At 27.3% G+C, this 23,043-nt stretch overlaps 3 protein-coding genes and 1 long non-coding RNA gene across 7 annotated transcripts; 2 read left to right on the top strand and 2 right to left on the bottom strand.

The window, feature by feature from the left end:
- Positions 1–89: 89 nt before the first annotated feature.
- LOC149055293 (uncharacterized) lies at positions 90–825 on the bottom strand. Of its 3 annotated transcripts, none has more exons than XR_016192101.1 (3): positions 689–825; positions 462–544; positions 90–382 (listed from the first exon to the last, which is right to left on the bottom strand). It is a non-coding gene; the product is annotated as an uncharacterized LOC149055293 (long non-coding RNA). The 3 variants fall into 3 exon arrangements; XR_016192100.1 differs by having other exon boundaries at positions 483–544; XR_016192099.1 differs by having other exon boundaries at positions 483–825.
- A 137-nt stretch (positions 826–962) lies between these two features.
- On the top strand, positions 963–2,569 carry CIAPIN1 (cytokine induced apoptosis inhibitor 1). Its single transcript, XM_015514149.2, has 5 exons — positions 963–1,379; positions 1,512–1,756; positions 1,839–1,992; positions 2,059–2,189; positions 2,320–2,569. The coding sequence occupies exons 1-5, from the start codon at positions 1,178–1,180 to the stop codon at positions 2,431–2,433; spliced, it is 846 nt and encodes a 281-aa protein (XP_015369635.1). The 5' UTR covers positions 963–1,177; the 3' UTR covers positions 2,434–2,569.
- On the bottom strand, positions 2,547–12,971 carry Aps (diphosphoinositol polyphosphate phosphohydrolase 1 Aps). The gene is made up of 4 exons (XM_015514150.2): positions 12,076–12,971; positions 6,430–6,591; positions 6,273–6,357; positions 2,547–3,244 (listed from the first exon to the last, which is right to left on the bottom strand). Exons 1-4 carry the CDS (start codon positions 12,166–12,168, stop codon positions 3,126–3,128), a joined length of 459 nt encoding a protein of 152 aa, XP_015369636.1. The 5' UTR covers positions 12,169–12,971; the 3' UTR covers positions 2,547–3,125.
- A 1,824-nt stretch (positions 12,972–14,795) lies between these two features.
- On the top strand, positions 14,796–18,178 carry LOC149055292 (uncharacterized). Of its 2 annotated transcripts, XM_089229461.1 has the most exons (8): positions 14,796–15,502; positions 15,787–15,917; positions 16,015–16,137; positions 16,333–16,542; positions 16,902–17,073; positions 17,168–17,352; positions 17,512–17,677; positions 17,752–18,178. In XM_089229461.1, exons 1-8 carry the CDS (start codon positions 15,352–15,354, stop codon positions 17,979–17,981), a joined length of 1,368 nt encoding a protein of 455 aa, XP_089085587.1. In that variant the 5' UTR covers positions 14,796–15,351; the 3' UTR covers positions 17,982–18,178. The 2 variants fall into 2 exon arrangements, with proteins under 2 accessions (XP_089085587.1, XP_089085588.1); XM_089229462.1 differs by lacking the exon at positions 16,333–16,542.
- The last annotated feature ends 4,865 nt before the right edge of the window (positions 18,179–23,043 follow it).

The raw sequence follows: 23,043 nt of genomic DNA, 5'->3' as shown, positions 1-23,043 counted from the left end.
AGGTTGTTTGTATTTATTTTGTAATTTTATTCTTTGAATAATTATAAAAATATGTATACACCAAAGTGTATTAATAACAACCATAACAGTTTAGCTGTGAAACTTTAATATTATAACATATAATATACATTTATACAACTTGAACTGTTTTAGCCGCAGTGGCTATATGGCTAACTCTAACCTAGCCATCATGGTGACGGACATTTTTTGAGGCATTGGTTGGATATATTTTAATAAGCAATTGCATAAAACAAAATACCTATACTGGCTATACTCTGTTCACCAAGAAACCAAGCAGGTGGCGCACAGCCGTTGTATTGCCTGGAGATTGAAGAGTTTTTGTCTGCTTAGCAGTCCTGGTCTCTTCACAAACAGACTCAGACTGTGTAAATATAAGTACAATATATAATATAATAGTAATATTAAGGGAAAAATATTGAAATATATGGTGTACATCATACCTATGGTTTATAAATATTTACCATGACACCTCGCCACTCTCTAGTTCCTGTAGGGATTAGATGACGACATAGCACTGCCATAACTATTCAAACAAAGATCAAATTGTATTTTCAATGATTTTTTTTCAATAGTCTAGGTCTTAATAGTAAGTTGTGATCGAAGTATCTACAGCAGTAGTGATATGACGGACAGACGAATCTAAAATTAATAAACATTTTTCACCTACTAAGTGATTAATGATTATACATTCATTATTCAACATTGCTCAGTGATTAAACGTATAATAATTAATTAATAATTAAAAAAACAAAAAAAATTCAATAATAATTTTATACAAATTTTCATATTGTATCCCGCATTCCCGCAATAAGATAACATCATCTGTGTCCACATTCATCACTGATTGGTCACACTACAATAACCATTAACCGTGATAACAATAAGATTAAATTTAAGTGTTTTTTTTTTTTCAATGACTGAATAACGAATGTTCTCAAATAGTTAATTTTGTTCGTACTTTGTGATTCGTCGTGATTCGTAATTTATTGAACATTGAAGTGTTTAATTTATCCGAATATTTTTTAATTTTTATAGTCAGTGCGACATTCGCGAGTTCCTAAAGCACAAGATAGACTCATTTTGATTTGATTACGAAATATTGGGCAATCGCCAATCATTCAACAATCGGTTTTTACAGATTCGGCTTTTAGCAATCATGGACAACCATCACATCAAAGTTGACCTGTTAAAATTGTTGGACGACAATCATTTGACCGTAGCGCAAGGGACGTCCGACCGTAAAAACGTATTATTTGTCGTCGGCAAACCGTCAGCCGTCAAAAAATTGGAAGAGTTCACTACTTGTTATGCCGACAGGATCAATATGAAAATCGCCACAGTCGAATACATTAACCTTGGTAAGGGACAAAAACACAGTTTAACATATACATGCTTTATACTTTAAACTGTGGACGGGAGCATAGCAAAAAGATAAGGGAACAAACCCAAATTGATAGTTCAACTATTCATTCAATTGTTGGTTTTTCTAGCGACTGAATTGCCATTGTACAACGCCATCCTGTCAGGTTTCGGGGTTGATGACAAAGTGTCGTGTGACTTGGTATTACTACCAACATATATTGCATTGCTAGCTGCTGGCGGCGCACTGATCGCAAAAACCGAAGAAGGGACTGAGGACATGCTGGTGAAACATATGAAGTTGTATGGTTTCCTTAATGTTACCATCGACAAATCTATTCCTGGAGTAGTCATTGGAAATATGCCAATGTACAAGGTAGACACATGGCTTAATTAGATATGCTCAATTTCAGTATTGCAAACAATCAAACTGACCGTGCATGCTCTTTTTTTTCAAGGTTGGATCCAGTGACAAAATCGCATTGAATCCAGAAGTGAAAGAAAATGTAATTTCTGCGTGGAAGTTGGAGGATAATAATTCTGAAACAATATCTGAAGATGATTTATTAGAAGCTGATGACTTAAAAAAACCAGATTCTTCCTCGCTCAGAGGTATGCAATTAAACTACACAAAATTAATAAATCATTATTATTTTTAAATTTTATCTTAACCATCAGTGTGTGCTACTACCAAAAAGGCTAAAGCTTGCAAAGACTGTAGTTGTGGATTAGCAGAAGAACTTGAAGCAAATCGTCTCAAAGATACACCCAAACCAGACACTTCTAATGCTAAATCATCTTGTGGAAGTGTAAGTAAAATGATTGTACTCATTCTATTATGTTGATGAAATATTGCTTTATACATATTTTGACAAAATGTAACATCCACAATTTTATTTAACCTAACCTCAAATTTTAAAACCAATATTATGTTTTAAGTGTTATCTGGGTGATGCATTCCGCTGTGCCAGTTGTCCATATTTGGGTATGCCAGCTTTCAAGCCAGGCGAGAAAGTTCAACTCGCTGGAAACTTGTTACAGGATGATTTTTAATCGGTATATTCTGTCAAATTCACTTGACACACACATACACACCAACTAGGATATTTATTTACAATATTTTAATTATAATATTATGTATAGACATCATAAATATTGTGGTTGAATTAAATAAACAATTTTTTTTTTATTCAAATGTATTTTTTCCCCTCAAACCAAAAAAATTTAAGGGCGGACGTTATAAACATTATGGTTACAAATGAAAAAAAAAATTAATAATAGTTGTAACATTGAAAAATGTATTAACTAGTTTAATTAATATAACTCAGCAGTTTAATCCACTAAGCTATTGGCAGTCTGTCAAATGTTTATACAGTAAGTAAGTAACATAAACACTGAAGCCGTGTGTACAAGATATATTATTATAACATATTGTATATACACATGTAGTTAGAAAAGTTTTATAAATTATAATTCAGTTCAGTGATTTTTTTAATGTTTGTTTTTTAAGCGTTACAGATTCTGCAATGTTAAAAAAAATTATAGTAACAATAATAATAATTATAAAAAAAAATCTTTATCCCTTATATCTAAAAGTAAATGAACTTAATTAATATTTAACATAAAATTGAATTCATTGACTTAAGACTAAAAACTATTAGCAAATTGATATTATTTTTAATCTAAAAATTTTAGGGAGTATTTTTTCCATTTGGAGCAAATAATTTATTAAAAGGATGGCTTTTTCAGATGTTGGCTTTTTGTTTATTGAGAGCAAAACTTTCCAGGTACGTGTGTTGTGTAGGTTTGTGTAAACGTAGCATATTCAGTGCATCTTCCAATTTAAACCATTTGCGTTTTCGACCTTAACAAAAAAACAAAACTATAACATTAAGTTTAAGCTTATAAACAAACTAAATTTACCTATTACTAATACCAAAAAAAATTGTAGTTATGAATAAATGTATCCATAAGATAATACAACAATATAACTATATCATTATACTAGGTTATTAAATGTGTAATTTCATCAAATTTTTAACTTAAAATAACTACAAATAAACAATGTTTACAAATTTTTTAGATACTATAGTTACAAGTTACATGGAACTTTGTTTTCATTTTTTAATCCTTAGCTATAAAGTTGAACGTTTTGTATACATTTTTAACTACAAAATAATTTATGAAATTTGTCAAAATTTGAAATTTAATACCTATAAAAAAAATTGAGCTAATATATTTTTAATATTTTTAAACTGCTGTAGTAATAACATAATTGGACTTTATGTACAATTTTCAAGAATTTTAACCTTAGAGACAAAATTTTAATAACATTAACAGAAGAAGAAAAATACAGAAAACTGAAAATATCTATAAGCAACTTAAAATACTTAAAAGTTAAAATAAACATTTGGTGTAAATTTTAAGTATCTACTATTTTTTGTTCAAAAATCATTTTTGAATTTCAACAAAATAGGAAAATCATTTCATAGTAAACTAGTGAATATTCAACATTGTAAAATTGTTTAGTTCAAACACTCCTAAAAATTTAATTTAACTTTCCAGTAGACTTGTATGTATAAAGGTAGGCTAATGAGAAATCTTATATTAATTTTTCAAATCTTAGATTAAAAAAGAAAAGTTTTTATAAATTTCTAAATCAAAATAATTTGCAAATTTTGTGATATTTTGGTATCAATTCAAAATTCAGACACTCGTAATCAATATTATGGACTTATGCTAAGCTTTTTTTTTTAAATTTCACTTACAACTACTTAAGTGGAACTTTGTACTACATTTTAAAGTTTTTTGACAGAAAAAAAATGGTATGAACATTAATTCAAAAAAAAACTAATAATAATTTTAAAGCTTAGATATCAATCAAAATTTCATAATATATTTATTTTTTTCTATGTTACAATAGTTGTTATTAAAAAAAATTCTAAAACAAAAAAATGAAATATGCAGTTAAATTCATAAAATAAGTCCTTAAAAAAAAAAATAATGGCAAATGTCAAAATATCGAACAAATTTTGTGCACACTTATCATATTATACGATCATTCAAAATATATATGCTAATACATTCAAATCCGAACTCTACTTATTAGTTATTAGTTATTACATAAGGGGCACTAAAATTACAATATAGTTATTAGTTAGATAAATAATAATTTGCAACTGTCTTTTGGCATAATAACTTTTAAAGTTTTAAATGTTTTTATTTTTATTTATGTTCACTTTTTCTTTAATTTTTTTCCAGTACAAAAAATATGTCTGTATAAGTAATTTAAGATAAGACAGCAGTAGAAACTTTAAAAGAAGTTTCTGCACTATATAATAATATGCTAATCAGCTAAGGTATTGAATTTCCAAACATTGTAAACATCATATTTGTAGTACACAATAACAAAAACAAAACATAATATCAATGTGGGTATACATTTTTCCAGCTTGTTGATAATTTATTGAACTCCAAGGTCACTTCACCATGAAATTAAAATTCTACTATAGATACCTATCTATAACCTATTACTCAGTTGTTATTGTGTTTACAATAACCTGTCCAGCCACCATACAAATAAACAGATATCAATAACAAGAATGAAGGGAACATAGTTCAATGTGCTTGTGTGTCCATGATAAACCATTTACTATTATTGTGTTGGGATATTTTTATCTTATTATCAAACCTATAAAATTTGAACATAATATTTAAAATATAATAGTAAATATTATTAATATACATCAAATATTTTTGTCAACCGTTCAAGTATATACAGTCAGTGTTTCAAGTGGTTGTCTATAATATTAATTAATGAAAGTTATTAAACTGTATTTTACTGTCAGTTTATAATATAAAATACTATTTTAGATTCTATAAACTCAAAATAATAATCCAATTACACTTAATTCTGTTCTATGTTTCAGTCACTTAAACCTATAATAGTCAATTTGTGCACTTTACAACTCAAATAATTAATATCAGTTGAAGAGTAACTGACAGCTGTATAGCAATGTAAGCTTTCAAGTCGAAGACAAGTTACTGGTAGAAATATGAAAAGGAATTTGCAAGAACAAACTCATTGAAATACTAAACATTACATAAACAAATTTTTAAATAATATCAAAATAAACAATAATCTAAAACAACTGATAGAAAAATGCTTTAAAAAATAAATAGGTATTCATCTCTGTTAAAAAACAACCTATTTAAGTGTGGCATATTATTTTAGATGAAAATACAATTATACATATATTATCTAATAAATTGAGTTATGTGTAGTATGGTTTCTTTGAGGACCCCATCATATCACGAAAATTGTATATTGCAGTACAATAGTGCTGCACTGCTGCAATGTTACAGTAATTAATACAGTACTCAACATAGTTTTATTACTAAGAGATTTTTTTTAAAGGATTAGGTAACCTAAATGAGAAACCAATTAAGTATGAAATCATTGTAATAATTAAGTTGTAATCTTAAACTGAAATGAAAACAACATATTAAGCAATTTACCTTGTAAACTATGATTTGTTGATGGTTTATCACTGCCTTATTTAATGTGTATATTATCTTGGTATTATGTTTGCTTACGTTTTTTGTTTCAAGTATGACACTAAATGTATTTTCTAAATACACATCATGACTCAAGTTAAGAACTCTAGACTATTGGATAAAGTTATATAAGTTCAAAAAAATAAAAGCTTATAAATTAAATTTCTATTGGGCTTAAAATATTAAAACCAACAGTTTGTGTAATTTATAGTTTATAAGTACTCAATATAATGAGCATCAAAATTTACCAATGATAATTTATATTATTAAATATTTTATAAAAATATCAACATTTAATGCACCTCAACTTCATTTTATATTTAAGGAAATCTCACCTATGCCCAAAGAGTCTTCCCATTCAGCTAATTCTTCTGTTACTATCATAACAAACACATCTGTTCTATGCCTTCTGATATGAGTCTAAAAACAGTAAATCAAATATTAGACATGGACCAATAGGCAGTTAACTATTTAAAAATAAATCATACTAACCCTATCTTCAAATGTGCCAAGTCTTCTGTGTAATCTGCCCACAACACCAGCTTCTTCGACTACTTCTCTGAGAGCAGTAGCACTTGGTTCTTCTTCAGGTTCAATACCACCACCAGGTACAATCCATTGTTCAGGTCTACTGGATGAAGTCACCAACAACACCTTCAAAAAGTATCATATACCTATATAATGTGCACAATAGTCTATTATCATTATTCATTATATACATTTGTAGGAATATGAAAAAAGAGCAAATTTTAATGAAGTGTCACTAAGTTTACCTTGAACTAGATATTTTTATCACATAACATACTAGATGTACTAGCAATGTGAATTCCATACCTAACTAATATACAACTTAAGTTTACACAGATTATTTCATTTTCATTTTTTTTTTTTTTTTTTTTTTGGCAATATGTCCATGACCTAATAAAAACATAACTACCCACCTGTCATGGTAACAAAGTATACCCACGTCAATAGGCTATAAACCAAAAGACAAATAAATTATTCATACTAAGTTCAATATTTGTTCATTATGGTTAATTATTGATTAATACTGGTTATAAGAATATACATATATTGTATTAGTTGTTTTCATACACATAACTTCTCGGAAATAAAAACAAAAAATTTAATTTGGTTAATTATAGTTGACATAGGTACCACAAGTAACACAATTACATGGTTTCATTAAATTATCATAATATACAAATGTATTATAGGGAAAAAATATTTCACTGGCATTTAATTATAAACAAGAATATTAGTATACCAAATTACTGTTTATAACATATTGTCAACACTAAGTACCATATTAATTTGTTTTATATCATTTATAATAAAAACCATTATGATCCTATAATTAAGGTCCTATGTGATAAATGTATAATAATTTTTTTTAGGATGTTTTACCCCCATGTATTATCTCCGTCTTACAAGTGAGTAACATATCAAATTTTACGCTCAGTAGATCATTTTTAGCTCCACGAGTTTAAAATTTAGAGTGAATTGCCCTCTTATAAAAATTAAAGGTAACATTATTATCAAGGGCTATTATCACAGAGACAATACAGCAGGTATAACGTCCTCTTAACTAAGTATTTAATAATTATATTCATGAAAAAAAAATATATAGCCAAATACAAGAATTAGCTACGGTTGCATTTAAAAATAACCATTGTTTTATAAATTATGTTTAAGTAGGTATATGTAGGTAATTTTAACTCTTACATTCATAACCTTGGAACAGATCCAACATAAACGGAAATTATCACTCAAGTTTCGACAGAATACCTACATTAAATATGATTGTTGTCAATACTCAAAGAATTCACTTTTGAATAAATAGATTATTTTAATGTTTGGCTGGGGCCTAGTCAAATTACAGTTTGAAGTTTAAACATTTTTTACATTTATACAATACCTATTTTTATTAAAATCAATGCTAAAACATCTTTTTTTTTTGTAATATTAATTAAGTAGATAATAATTACTTTTATGACTAAACAAACATCAAGATAATTAATCCTACTCAATTACTAAAATACATTCATTTGTAAAGAATAAACACTTTTAACAGATAAATGGGTTAAATTCTAAAGTTAAAACTGATAAAAGGTTATTTAAGGTCAATAAATATCTAATTGTAATATTATGTGTATTATAATTGTCACTAAACAATATTATTCAAATAAAATTGCAAATATTTATTGATTTTGGGCATGATATCATTTAAACGAACACAAAATCAACAGTTATGAATCCCAAAAAACATGCTCTATAAAATATGTGTTTCCTACTTATTGTAACTTGGCTCCTGAATTTACTTTAACTAAATTAAAATACGGATTACAAGATTCATACGATAAATATCTAGGACATACCTTGTACAACTAATAACTTATAATAATTCAGTTATAACCAGAGTTAGGGAAATTTAGTTTCTTTGATGTTTTTCAGGAAACGAGGTATAATTGTTTAGATTGCTATTTAAATTAATATAAAAATATATTGAGTAAGATTCAAAAAATAAATTCAATGTTTGTATTTTTATATGTTAGGTCATTGGCAGATCTAGGTTAAAAATATTGAATACACCTATATTTTTACCAGTCCTATTTTTTTGGTTTTTTGACATGAAACAAAGGTTAGTCAAAATTACATTTGTAGATACTTCTGTATAATATATAAAAATTCAACATAAAATGACTACTGACATTCATGTACTTACAAATCAGCATTTACTTCAAACAGTATTATAATATACTCTGTAAAAAGAATACCAATTTATGGCATTTTAATGTGATATATTATGTACATAGTTAGGATTAAAAATGAAACTAAAAAAATAAATATATAATTTTAACCTCATCAAAATCATTGTAGTTACACAATTTCAAAGCAATTAAAGCTTAATTACCATAGTAGTATAATCCAATTAATCTGTATTTTAGATATAGTATAAATCAATATTAGAACTACATAGTGAGAACCCTACTTGGGTTAGAATTATCTTAAATAAGAAGAGGTTATTTATTTATTACACAATATAACATATCATATGATATTACTTAATAAAAGTATTAGATTAGAATAATAATAAGCAGAAAACCTGTGTAAAATTTAAAATTCAAGAACAAACAAGGTATTAATTCTTCACGGTATATTTAAAAAAAAAAAATTGGATTTGTTACTTTCCATTAATATATCATAATATATATATGTCTAGCACAGTGGTTCTTAACCATTTTTTAATGAAGGAACTCTTAACATTTTATAAGGTTTTTGCGGAACACGGCCGTAAAATAAAATAATGTATATTATATTGTATACTGACAGAGTGGCACATACAGTACAACGGTTGACGATAACATTTTTGTATACAAAAAAAATCAAAAAAACCTAAAATGATTCTATACACTATATATTGTTATACACGTTTATACTTTTGTGTTTTGGAAGTCGTCTTTGGAAACTAAAAATTGTTCCTCACTGATTTTAAAATGTAGGCGGAACACTTATACCAAATCCACGGAACGTTGGTTAAGAACCACTGGTCAAGTATGTATATCTTATCATGTTACAATTTAACGCCAAAATTGAAATTTAATTTTCAATATCAAATAATTACAAAAGTACAAACAAATATTGAATATTTTTTCTAATTTAATTTTATAAGTTTCATGAATATTATTAATTTTTATAGATAGGAAAATATTAAATAATATTAGTGTCTTAATAATTGTACCTATCTGTATTTATCAAGTTAAGATATTCAAAGATATGGTATAGTTTACCATGTTTAGAATTTTTTTTTTTTTAAGGTAAGTTAATACTCTTAGGTATATTGTTATATTACAATATATTAAAAGTGTAAGGGTAGGTGGTGGTAAACATAACACAAGATTATACAAGGTCTCAGACAGAGGCGGTTTGAATGTATTTTACTTATAGTGGTGCAAGATAATATATAGACACCCCACCCACCACCACCATCATAATAGAAATTACAAATAAATATTTTTTAATAATTTTATAATTTATAATTATAAGGCCCTTATATTCTAAACTCGACGCTTTCAACAGTTTCAGCCACGATTATCATTTATCATATGTCATTGATTAGGTACTTTATTACTTTTTTCATTTATTGAACATTAAAATTAAACATTGCGGTCAGCACATGATCAACCAAGACCACCAACCCCCCTAACATTGGCGGTGCAGTGCACCAAAAACAGTATACTCAAACCGCCTCTGGTCTCAGAAAGATCCGAAAAAAAAAAATTATGCTAATTAAACATATGATAAAAATTGTTAGCATTATATGATGAGTTAAGAATTTAAGGAATAATATACTCATATTAGCAAATTCTCAAAAATCATATTTAAAAAAAAGTTATTACATTCTTAATTAATTTAACCAAAACATTCTAAAAATTCTAAAAAATAAATTACTTGACTAGATAAATATTTTTACCATCAAAATTCTTCTTATAATCAGATACATAAATAGGCTATTTTGAATTAATTTAAAAAAAATTTTATCAGTTTTTAAGTTTCAGTAAAGGATAAAAATTATACTAAAAATGTAGCGCAAGTGTCTATGAATTATATAGTAAAAAATTGATTTTAAAATATTGAATACAAAAAAAGTTATTCCATGTGTCAGATCAATGTGAAACACCACATTGCATACTATGTATTTCGAGTAAAATTGTCTCTTAGGAATATAGCTTGAGTAGGTAATACATAACAAATATAACATATTTTAATGATATTTATAATTTTGCAAACGCTTAAAAGTTGTAAAAACAAAAATAATTAAAGGATGAGTACTATAAACGTCGTACAAAAAATACGATGAAGTATCACACACAAAATACTCAAATTTAATTTAAAATGGGCTAACTATAGTACTAAAAATAACATTTAGATAAAAAGTAACATAAAACTACTTTAAAGTATATCAAGTCTGTTAAAATTATTTATCTTGGTATTTAAAAGAAACATTTTTATGAGTATATTTAAATTTCATAACAATATTAGTTTCATTACTTACTTAACATATTTCTATAACAGGCAGAATATATATTATATAGGTAGATAACGTAGATACCTACGTGTAACTAAGTTAAAGACAATTTGTTTATCTGTCTGATGACCGCATGACATTCAAATACCTTGAAAATGTTATTTTTAGTTAAAATTTCTAAAAACTAAAAATAACCTGTACGAGCCAAATATTGAATATTGAATATAATATATAATCAATAAAGCACACAAGAATAGATACGAGAATAGATATTTAATCAATGGTAAATTGTAATACCTATCTTATCAAAAACCTAAATGACTAATAAGATATAAGAAGGCTAATCAAAAGTAGGGTAAATATAAACTAAAATTAATTTCACCAAATTCTTTTTTATTAAAATAATTAATACAATAGGTAGGTATCCTGCAGAGCTTAAATAAATTTTGTGAAAAATATGAATAGATTCTAGAATTAAAAATAATAACTCAATAAACCAACTCTGCAACATACCCCATGAATGTCATGATTAATAATTGTTATCACATTATTAATCCTGATTTACAAATCACGGAATGTATCAAAACATTTTAAATTGGACAGTTCCAAAGGTAGAAATATTTTAATGTATACAATTACATAAAATATTTACTTTATACATTCATATTGAGTAGATAGGTTAGACTTCACATAGAACTTCCTAGGTCAAATTATGATAAAAAATATAATGCAAATAAGTTCACAAATTGTACAATATTATTTAGCAAAATCAATAGCTATGATTTAACAACATAAGACAAAAATTATTATACTGATAGCTGTGCAGTATATGTAATGGACGAACATAATATATTTAAAAATAATATTGAATTCTGTGAATCGAATTAATTTTAATTGACGTAGGTACCTACTTATTACAATAATACAGTGGTAAAAAAATAGGAACTTATTATTATTACTATTGTTATATAAATATGTGATGTAATTGTAATACCAGAATGATAGTTCAACGTGATGTACTATACGCGCAGTGCATTAATGACATCTCAAAAGCCCAAATAATGTCATACCTACGGAATAATATTATATTAAAACGAAATTATAATTACCTCATCGGAATCATTGCGCACACATATACAAGCAGCTCGCCTGCGAAATCCATCCTCGTCATAAATGCGAGTTGAATTCGGTTTATCTTTCATGTTTACTTAGTTTAATTGATGTCCTCGTGACCGGGAATAAATCCTAACGACAAATCCTCCGGTAATTGGATAGATTTTTTTGGCAATAAAATTTAGGTACAACTATGAGGAGGCGTATCAACGACAGTTGTCATTTTTCATCTGTATTTTGAGATTGTGACATTTGGAATACGAACGAGCGACTGACTTTTCTTTAACTTCAAGACGGATCGAAATCCACCCGCGTGTAGAAGATACGTTTATAATATAATATTAATATTTAAACGTAAGACGACGACGATGGCAGTTTTGGAGAGTTATATAATATAATTGTATGCGAGCTAAAGCGGATTAAGAATACTAAGTACGTGTATAAATTTTTTGAATAAAAGTAGCTTAATTTAAAATTAAATTAAAATAAAGAAAATTAATGCGGTATGTATAAAATGAAAAAAAAATGTAAAAAATTATAATAAAACCAAAAAAAAATAGAAAAAAAAACGGGGAAAAAATGGGTATTAAGAATTAAACAATAAGAGATACATTAGACAAATGTCACTTAGAGACATTGTAATCGAAACATCGTACCGCCGTTTGACGATTGCATATCGTTTCGTGCGCTGTTCGTCCGGACCACCATAATCGTGACGACGGCGACGGCGGCGACCACGGGAATGGGTGTCAAAGTCCAAAAAGTAAAAATTGATGCGGCTAAAAGCCGAGAACGCGCACGGGCGGCCAACGACGCGAAAAACGAGCCAATACAAACGCGCGGTGACGGTGGTGGTGATGTTGGTAGCGGTAGCGCCGTAGCGCTGGTTGCGACTTGCGGCGGTGGTGTCGTCGTTGGGTGGGGTTCTGGCGGTGGTGTTGTCGGCGGGGTTCGGGAAACGGACGTGGTGATGGTGGTGAACTGTTACTATTGCGCGCGCGCACGCGGGTTTATATCGAGAGTCCGCCGCGCCGTCCGGTGCACGCGAGTGCGCGCCGCCCAATGGCCCAAATGCACCCGCCACCCGCCGACCACCGCCACCGTTCGTATTATCACAGTCTTTACTATTATTATTATTATATGTATCGTGGGCTCGTGGCATCGTGCATTCGTGCCCGGCGCGCGCCATAGAGACATGCCACGAGCGCTCATTACTCATTAGCTGATGTAGTGATATGTACGCGGGCGGGTGTGCGGCGATCGAAGCGATCGTGGAGCGAGAGACGGTAAACGGTTACCGGCGGGCGGCGTTGCCGCGTTCGCGCCTGTACCGCACACCGCGGTCATCCCACGACCATCCACTATCGTCATATTTATATTATTTTTAATGCGGCGCGACGACTCTATGGGCCGCGTTTGAACCAACAACCACGTCGTATAGCGCTCGAATTCATATTTCATTTTCATAACAAAAACGCGGTAGGACGAGACACGCCAACCGGAGAATGCAAACATAGCAAAAATTCAACACTGCCGTGTGGCGGCCACGTTGCGGATCGCAACCTCGCTCTTTTAGAAAAATGCCATTTTTTTTTTTTTATTACCTACCACCTCACGCCACACACACGGTCCTGGCCGCATGGCGCATATGCCCTCGTGAGACGTGACTAAAACATTCGGTTTTTTACCAAGTCCCTTGTTTTAGTCGTTACACGACAGCAATCTTGTCATAATTATTCACAACACATTTTTACGTCAGATGAAATTTAGCAAGTTGATCACTGCTAATATATTACTTAAAAACGAGGGGTAATTTGTTTTTTAAAATATTTTAACTGTCGATATTTGTGTAGGTATATAATATTATGGGAATCGTATTTTATTTCTGTTTTCGACCATCGTCGTCTCAATAGATTGTAAATAATATGGTTTTGGGTCATATACTCGAGCGATACTTAATATCTATATATTGGCTGTATTTAATATTGATGTACTTCAGTACAGTATTTTTCTATCGCGTTCGCGTAGTACCTGACATGTCGTATGTAAGACCTTAGAACCTCGAATGAGAGTTACCATAAATAATAATTATTTATTTCGATCTTAGGGGTATACACGAGCGCGACGGTTACCTAAAATATTTGATTACAAAACAAGCGCGTGCTTGTTAAATTGCCAACGGGATCAGCGTCTTGGCAAACTCTAAAATATTACTTAATTACAACTAGTCGTAAACATCCTAATTAAATAATATCGCGTTTTATTGTTCTATGGTCTGATTTTGGAGGCAAATTGCTGGTAACATATTATTTTATATATTATATTTATTATTAACCATAAGCGTGCGCACGCACTCAGAAAAAAGATAGTTTTAATTTTTATGAATTCGTTTCATAGATTTGTGGTTTTGTTACTTTCTTCAAAAATATTATAATTTTCTTTAAAACAATGATAAAGTCATCAGCTTAAGAATACTTTTTTTAATTCAATGAAAAAATGTTTTCATTAAATTTATTCATTTTCATTAATTGTAATACTTATTTTCCTTTAAAATTAAGAAAGACTATGATTTAAATTTCAACCTCATTGTCTTAGAAATAATCTTTTATCTATAGAAATAATGAAAACTGTATCTTAATTATTATGAATTATAAACTTAAATTTAATGGCAAATAATATTACTATATTTAGTTTTCATAATAAAATCGTCTATAATATTACATTAATTGTATTCCTTTCGTCTTTAAATCAACAACATTTTTTCTTAGAAATAATGTTTTTATATTTCAAAATGTATGATCTATAAATAGTATTGTTTTTATGATAATTATAATCATTTTGTTGAAATATTATTTATGGAGTATCTTTTATCAATTTAACAACTTCAATTTGGATTTGAATTCATGGAAGATTCCATAAATTTAATAATAATTTTCATTAATAGTTGTATTAAATACTATTTATAAATATAACGGGATAAGAAGTTTCTATTCTGTGGGTTATATCGTAATGCCATTGTAATATGTGGTAATTCCGTCAAATCGTGAAATCAATCGCACATTAGTGCATTATTCTATATGATTCGTGCATCACATTCACAATACGGTATTTAAGATTTCCGATATTAAAATTATAAAAATTGTCCTGTGTATTATATTATTTTTATATGGTTGTTATTTCAACCCTTGTGTAAAGTCTTGTGAGTGTTCGCGAGTGTTTATTTGAGACAAATTAAACGTTTATTACCTATTGTGTTACAATTTAAATTAAGAATGGATGCTACTGTTACTCATGATATTATAATGAATGCTGACATTTCATTTTCCGAAGATATGTTTGGTTCACCAATTCATAATGGGTGTGAAGAACTATTTGGAATATTACAAGAGTTGAAAGGAGAGTGTTTTTACCAATTATTTAAAGGTAGGTAGATTATTTCAATTATTTTTAACTTTTAATATACCTCTATACGTAGATGTATAATGTAGTTAAAGAATATGCTATTTTATATAGATAAATATCTATTATATTTTATTATGTATTATATTTATTGACATAATGTAGGCGTCTTCATGTGATAATAAATTACAATTGACTACTATATACAATGTATGTAACAAAAAATAAATACCTTTTGCAATACGTATATTGAGTACCTATTAAATACCTAGCAACTACCAAGTAAAATTTTTTTTTATAATTTGTAGAATGTAGTATAACTTTGGAAGGTTTGAAATTAATGAATGGTAGACATTTAGATGCTCTGTGCCCAAAAGAAAAATTTGGCCAAAGAATAATCTTTGAACATAATTTGATCAAATGGCAATCACAATTCAATGTTAGTACACATTTTAATTACCTACTATATTTTATTAACAAATTTTAAGTATTGAAATTGAAATTTTTAATTAATTTAATATGTATTATTTATTAAGGAGCCTGTCAATTCAAACAACACATGTATCAATACTAATTCTTCTGATAATGAATATACTAATTCGGATAGTTTTATTTCTACAGAAAGTGATCATGGCTCCACTATAAACTGTGAGATTAATGTAAGATAATTTATATTGGTTATAATTGAGTAATGAACCATGCAGTATACTATAAACTATAAAGTTCACTTCAATTGGATTCAATCTGATTTTTTTTCTGTGAATCAATTTGTATTATATTACACTTGCATAACTTGCATTGTTAGGTCATACAAAATTCTTAGTTAATAACTAATTTTCATAATTTCTATATAGTTTAATTTAGAAGACTTATTGACTAGCTCTGGAAAAGGAGATATGGTATTACAATATTTCTCAAAAAATCACAGATTAAATGATCAGTGTCGCAAAAATATTACAGATATTGTTATTGAATATTTACTTCAAAAAAAAATTCATGCAAGTCCCAAACTTCTGGAAAAAATAGCTGTGAATATAGTTAGTTATTTTACAACTGAAGTAAAGGTTTGTACCACATGGAAATCAAATATTTGTTAGGTATAATATCTTTATTTAGGTACCTATTTAAAAATAATTATTGAATTATTTATTATAATTTTGACCATATTATTATATTCTAACAGTATAAAGTTGCAATTTTCTATGAATATCTTTGATAATAACTAAAATTTTAATAAAATACAATCAATATGCATTTGATTGTACTTTTAAATAATATAATTATATTAAATCTGTGATACCTACTATTAAATTTAATACACAATATAGTTATTCTGTACTGGCTTTTTGTGAGACACCTAATTTATTGTATTGTCTGAGTATGAATACAAATTTAATTATATTTCATGATTTACTATATACAGGAAACATATTTTATGCCGGTGCCTAAAAAAAAGCCAAAAGGATCTTTGTACCAAAAGTATCACAATACTGTTTCCAAGTTACGCCGAAGTGATCTTTGGGTTGATTCAAAAAAAACTTTCACACACATTCCAAAACAAAGTTCTGAACAAGAACACCTACAGCCAACTTATGGTAAATATTTAAAATTTAAAATAAATAATTATTAGAAGTTTTGGTTTAAAATTTTAATATAAGTTATAATTTACAACTTGTTTATTCATTTTAGATTTGAATACAATTAAAAGCATCCAAAAATGGCTTCAGTTTAATGTAGAACCTTTAGATGACATTTTACTTAAGTGGAAAGAAACTGCTAATTTTCGTAAACAATTTCTTGCTTTGAACAGTACTACTATTGTTGATATTCTTGAAAATTGGCCAATGTATAAACAATCTTTTGGACATCAGTTGGTAAATATATTATAATAATCAAATTTTTATAATAATATATGGTCTTATACCGTATGACCTATAATTGTTTGGTATAAAATACAATGTTTACCTAAAGAATGAATTTAATAATTTATATTTAAATACGGGTTTATGAATGTTTTTAAATTTTTATTTCAGATTGATATTGATTTTGAATATTTACATCCAGGAAAAGGTGGATTGCTGTTTAATAAATGGGACTGTTTTGTGGAAAAAATTATACCATTAATGAAAAGTAAAATAAAAGATGCAAACAGCAGAGATTTATTGGAACAATTAGAAAATATTTGTGATGCTAATCAAGGTATTAAATATTGAAGCTAAATGAGTTTGTATTTGTTATTATTTTTTAGTTATTGCATAATATTTAAATTACAGATATAAGGAATGTAATCATATTTGATTTAATGAACTCATTATTGGTTCCAACATCCAAAACATGTCACATAGACAAAATTAGTAATAAGAAAAGAATTGTGAAGACTTCTATTGCTGATGGCCGTAAAACATTTTTGCTTCAAGTTGCATGTATGAATGATCTTCATTCTCAAATACAAATTGAAATTGATAATTGCTACACAAATAGAAAAGTATTAAGGAATTTATAGGTCCTCCAATTCATTTGTATGAATTACCTTCAAATGAAACAGTTATTAGATTGAAAAATTATTTTTAGAAGTACTATTATGTAATTATATAAATTAAATTTGTAATTTGAATGACTGTTAAACTATAGAAAATCATTATCATTAATATTGCTATTGTATAAAGATTAACTATTCTTTTTAGCTGTAATTTTATAAAATATTTTAAGTGAAACTAATGGATTTTTGAAAATTATATTATTTTATTTATAGTTTATTTCTATTGCTATTGTATATAATAAACATATGTTTTATCACTTTTATCCTGTTATACTATTTATATTATTATAATGCTGTCTATTGTTTAATAAATAACATAATTATTCATTTTGGTTTTAAATATTTTTTTCATAATAAATGAAAATTTGCATAGTTTTAGTAATAAAACTGTTATCAATTTGAACACTTTTTTCTTTAATTTGAAGACATAGATAATTTCAATTTCGTTAATATGATACAACTATTTACTGATTTTAAAGGAAATTTATCTTAAAATGGATAAATAATTTATTGGTTTTTAACAATAATATTCCTTTAATTTAATGTCTATACCTTATAAAGAAGAAAATTAGTAGAATTATTTCATTGCTACAAATTCATTAATTTAAAGTAATAAATCTTCTAATCAAGGTATCATATTTTTAAATACAAAAAAAAGGTATCATTAATTTGACTGTATCAATTCCAAAATTCTAGTAAAATGGAAATCATATTAATGCAATTTGGATTTAATTTAATAAAGTTATAAATCATTGATTTTATGAAACATTAATGTTTATTATAATGAATTAATATCATAGGCTCGAAATCATACCTGATTTTCATTAAAATAATATACGTTTTTCATTAAATATATGATATATTTTTCTGAGTGCGAGGGAGGCAGCTGCCTCCCCTGCGAGATTTTCCTCTTCACCAAAATATAATATTATATCTACCAATTGAGGAAAATCGGGTGGGGGGATTGGAGTCTGGACCTCCTTAGCTAAGGTATTGCCTCCCCTGCCAAGAATACCTACGCACGCTTATGTTATTAATGGTTACTAGTTTAAATAATTACGATTCACAATGGACATAATGTATCAGTTATGATTTTTTTACTTGCATATTACGCTATTATATTATGAACTGCAATATTGTATGAGTCAACCAATGTTCATATACACAACCACCCCAATCATATAAATTGAATATTTGAAAAAAAATAATATTTTATCGATAAAAAATTTTTAATTAGCTTACTCCAAACTCAATACAATTCTTGAGTCTTGACATAATTGATCATTACAATATCTATAAACATTAAATTATATATATATATATACGTGTAGGTATTATATACCTAATATCAACACAGAACAATTAAAAATATTTATTTTTATGGAAAAAATTTAACTCGAGGTTGCTTTTGTCTTGAGATATTTCAATGTTGTTTGTAAAGTAGGGTGGTCTATAACATATAAAAATCACTCAAGCGGCCCAGCTTACAGTTTAGGCTTTATATTTGCCGATTGTAGTTAAGTACTAGACACTAGTTATAGTCAAATTCTCTCCATCTTATCCAACCGTAGGGGCAGATCATGAAATACCTACAATATTTCATTTATGAGTACAAATTATTACCATTGATTATATAAACTAGTTTATATAATCAATGTTATTACCAACCATTATTATTTATTTCGTTAAATACTAATTGCCTTTCTTAATTATTCGAAGAGTGTAAGTTCAAAAATCGTATCGATAACTAAAATTTAAAACATATCGTATCAACTAGGTACCTATTTACAGATTGCAGTCTATTCGGTCTTCTCTCCGTAATAATAATTATTTATTACATATTCTTTTCTAACTACACAGAATGCAGATACATAAACGTTTCCTTTTGTCCATGGAATAAATTATATGATTTACAGACAGTTTTTAATGTTTGTATGTAGTAAAGCTAATTATTAAATATTGTTACCATCTTATCAATAAGTTTGATGACCATGTATGTCAGGAATATATATATATATATTATATATACAATAATTATTTATACAATTTAATGCACTTATTTAAAAGCATTAGTAACGCATCTGTAAAACGTTTAAACAGAATTCCAAATTTGTTTCGAATAATAATAATCACAGTATATTTATAAATTTCGTTACTATTATATAACCACATTAGTTATGCAGTTGACAGATATAAATACAAAATTCTGCTGTCATATGTTTTTTAGAACAATTGATATTGATGAGAAATTAAAAAAAGGTGATTTTGTTCTACTGTATAGTATAATTTTTTAATATACACATATTATTTATTAGATCATTATTGTAGTTGGGTTACCATTGCGGACGTGCTGAATTTGCATTCAATGGGAAACCATACTATACGAAAAACCATCTCGTCAGACGGTGATTCAGTCTCCATTTGCCATTTCTATGGATATTTAAATGTATAAATAACAATATTACAAATTAATGTGGGTACTTCCAAAAACAACATTCAAAGTTTAAAATTAATGTATTTATATTTTATATTATACACTATTATACATCACCAAAATGTGATTGTAAAACCATAGTACAACTTTTCATTCAAAATCTAAGTAGGCATCAGTTAATCAAATCTCAAATTCAAAAATAAAAGAAGTGCTACTGCATATAACATTTTTGAACTAATAACAGCTTAATTGACACAAAAATACGAAATAAATGTATAAGTACCCATTAAGAAAATTTTTAACTAAAAATTAAGTTTTTTAAGAAATACGATTCCATGGTGGTATAATCAAATTATCAAAAGCTAAAAGCATATATAGTATAGAATAATAGAATATAGAATTAGTATTGAAATTCTTTTTGTCAATAGATATTTTGTGATTAAAAAACGACTATCATAACTTAAACTTCATAAATGCATAATATATATCTATAAAGGCATGATTGTACGAAGTGTCAAGGTAGGCACCAATGACAATGTAATAGCTGTATATTATTATAAATTATGCACATTATATATTTGAGTAGCACCTATATTTTTAAAACATTTATAGAACATTAAAATAAAACATCATTAAATATTAGGTTATGAGCACAACGCACTAGGCCGGTACTATTATTTCTCCTACAAAATATTTATAAATATTATATAATACAATGATAACATATACATTATACTTACTAGTTACTACAACCTAAATCTATAGAACGAAAAATGGTTTAACATGTAAAATAATAATATAGACTAGGTATTAGCTAGGTACTACAGTATGTTGCATACAAGAGGAATAAATAATGTTAATATAATTGCTGCGTAAAAACAACAATCATGACCGTAGTGATGATGGCGAGTACTTTCAACCACGACAAGAGCTACGTTTTAAAATTATGCATTTAAGAATTTGGCGTCACGAGTAGGTTACATATAAATAATATATAATTAATCATCTCACCAAGGAACGTAAACAAAGTTGTATTTTTATATCTCGTGCTTCGTACCTATTAGATTATAGGTAGGAACGTAATAATAATAATAACTACATACATACCTACCTACCCAGTACCTGTGTTCGTAAATATGTATAACTATTATATCTTTGCAATTATTCAAATTTGCATTATAGTGTAGCCAGTAGGTATATGACAGGTCAACCGGATACGTTTATCATGTTGTTTAAATTTGGCTTGCAGAACTGTCAGAATTTGTTAAGGAATGGTGCACCTACTCTATTTACTATAGGTATATTGAAAAAAAATTCGATTAGGTATATGACGTCCCATCGGCTACCAAATGTAAAATAATAATTATAGGTAATAAGTCATAAAATGATTAGCTATGTATAGCATACCTATAATGTATATCTTCCTACAATTATTTATTACTATCGTCATATATTATACATTTTAAAAATGTTTTATATGTTTGTACAAACTGTACAAACATATTAAAGCTATTTTATTTCTATTGTCTCTCCTTATTTTTGTCATCGAAACCATCAATTAAGATTAACTAATACGACAAAAATTAGAGTCAATAAGTAATAAATAATAATAGAGACGGACACGGGAACCTTTGTTTTTGTAGAAATTGTGAAACACTTGACTGGCCTCAATAAAACATCAATAATACTAGTACTATTATTTATTACTAAACAAAATGTATTTTTAGAATGTATTTATTTTATAAAAAATAGTTGTGCAATATTTAGTAACCATGAATTAAAAATGATAAGATACATTCAAATTAAACACAAATAACAAAATAGTACCTTGTTAGTTAGAAAATTTAATTAAATTATTTACTCATACTTATCTTTTATCTAGGGTGATGCAGCAGACAGATACTAGTGCACTACTATAACGGGTACCTACAATCTGGAATAGTACAATAATTACTACAATATTATATTAGAAAATATTTATGTAAATACTTTGTTGAATCGAAATTTCACATTTACACAGGAACTGCAGTTAATATTTATTATTTATACATATTATATAACATGAAATATCCACTGATAGACGGCAGACCTTGTTATTTTTAAATATACATTATTTACATTTAGGAGTGAAATTAAGTATGACCTTTTTAGTTTTTACTAGCAGGTGGTAGAAACACTAATTTTATTCTTAATGAATTATATAATGTAAAGGCGTATAGGTAAAGCCGTAAAAGTTTAATAATAATTAATAGGTATAGGTTAAATGTATAGCTTATACGTGAGTATTAGCATTGGTAATGGTAAAAGATATTAATTCTTATTATAGCCTATAGGTATTTAATTATCAATAATATAGTATCACTAGTATCAGATTTTATGATCGAAGATCGAATACATCAGCATGATGTTGTTAGACATATATACTATTATACTTAAATTATAAAATAAATTTGTATCAATAGAGAATGTACATTATGTACCAGAATTCTTTTAATTTAAATATACTCATTTTAGTAAAATGTAATTTTTTTTTACCAATAATTTTAACAATAAAGGAGCTGTATGCCAGGTACTGTCATTTTGTCCTCAAAA

The sequence above is a fragment of the Diuraphis noxia genome, unplaced genomic scaffold (assembly GCF_037042655.1).
Source record: "Diuraphis noxia isolate RWA-SAM2 unplaced genomic scaffold, SU_Dnox_SAM2 contig0005, whole genome shotgun sequence".
Lineage (NCBI taxonomy): Eukaryota > Metazoa > Arthropoda > Insecta > Hemiptera > Aphididae > Diuraphis > Diuraphis noxia.
Note: the sequence above shows the minus strand (reverse complement) of the source record. Positions and strands in the feature narration are given on the sequence as shown.

Bases quoted from the DNA above. Each gene is read 5' to 3' on its own strand.
- Aps (XM_015514150.2), bottom strand. From the start codon at position 12,168: ATGAAAGATAAACCGAATTCAACTCGCATTTATGACGAGGATGGATTT. The intron at 6,592-12,075 runs GTAATTATAATT...TACTTTTTGAAG, and splicing joins TGCGCAATGATTCCGATGAG to GTGTTGTTGGTGACTTCATC. The intron at 3,245-6,272 runs GTGAGATTTCCT...TTTTTTGTTAAG, and splicing joins GGAAGACTCTTTGGGCATAG to GTCGAAAACGCAAATGGTTT.
- LOC149055292 (XM_089229461.1), top strand. From the start codon at position 15,352: ATGGATGCTACTGTTACTCATGATATTATAATGAATGCTGACATTTCA. The intron at 15,918-16,014 runs GTTAGTACACAT...TTATTTATTAAG, and splicing joins AATGGCAATCACAATTCAAT to GAGCCTGTCAATTCAAACAA. The intron at 17,678-17,751 runs GTATTAAATATT...TTTAAATTACAG, and splicing joins TATTTGTGATGCTAATCAAG to ATATAAGGAATGTAATCATA.
- CIAPIN1 (XM_015514149.2), top strand. From the start codon at position 1,178: ATGGACAACCATCACATCAAAGTTGACCTGTTAAAATTGTTGGACGAC. The intron at 1,757-1,838 runs GTAGACACATGG...TTTTTTTTCAAG, and splicing joins GAAATATGCCAATGTACAAG to GTTGGATCCAGTGACAAAAT. The intron at 2,190-2,319 runs GTAAGTAAAATG...TTATGTTTTAAG, and splicing joins CTAAATCATCTTGTGGAAGT to TGTTATCTGGGTGATGCATT.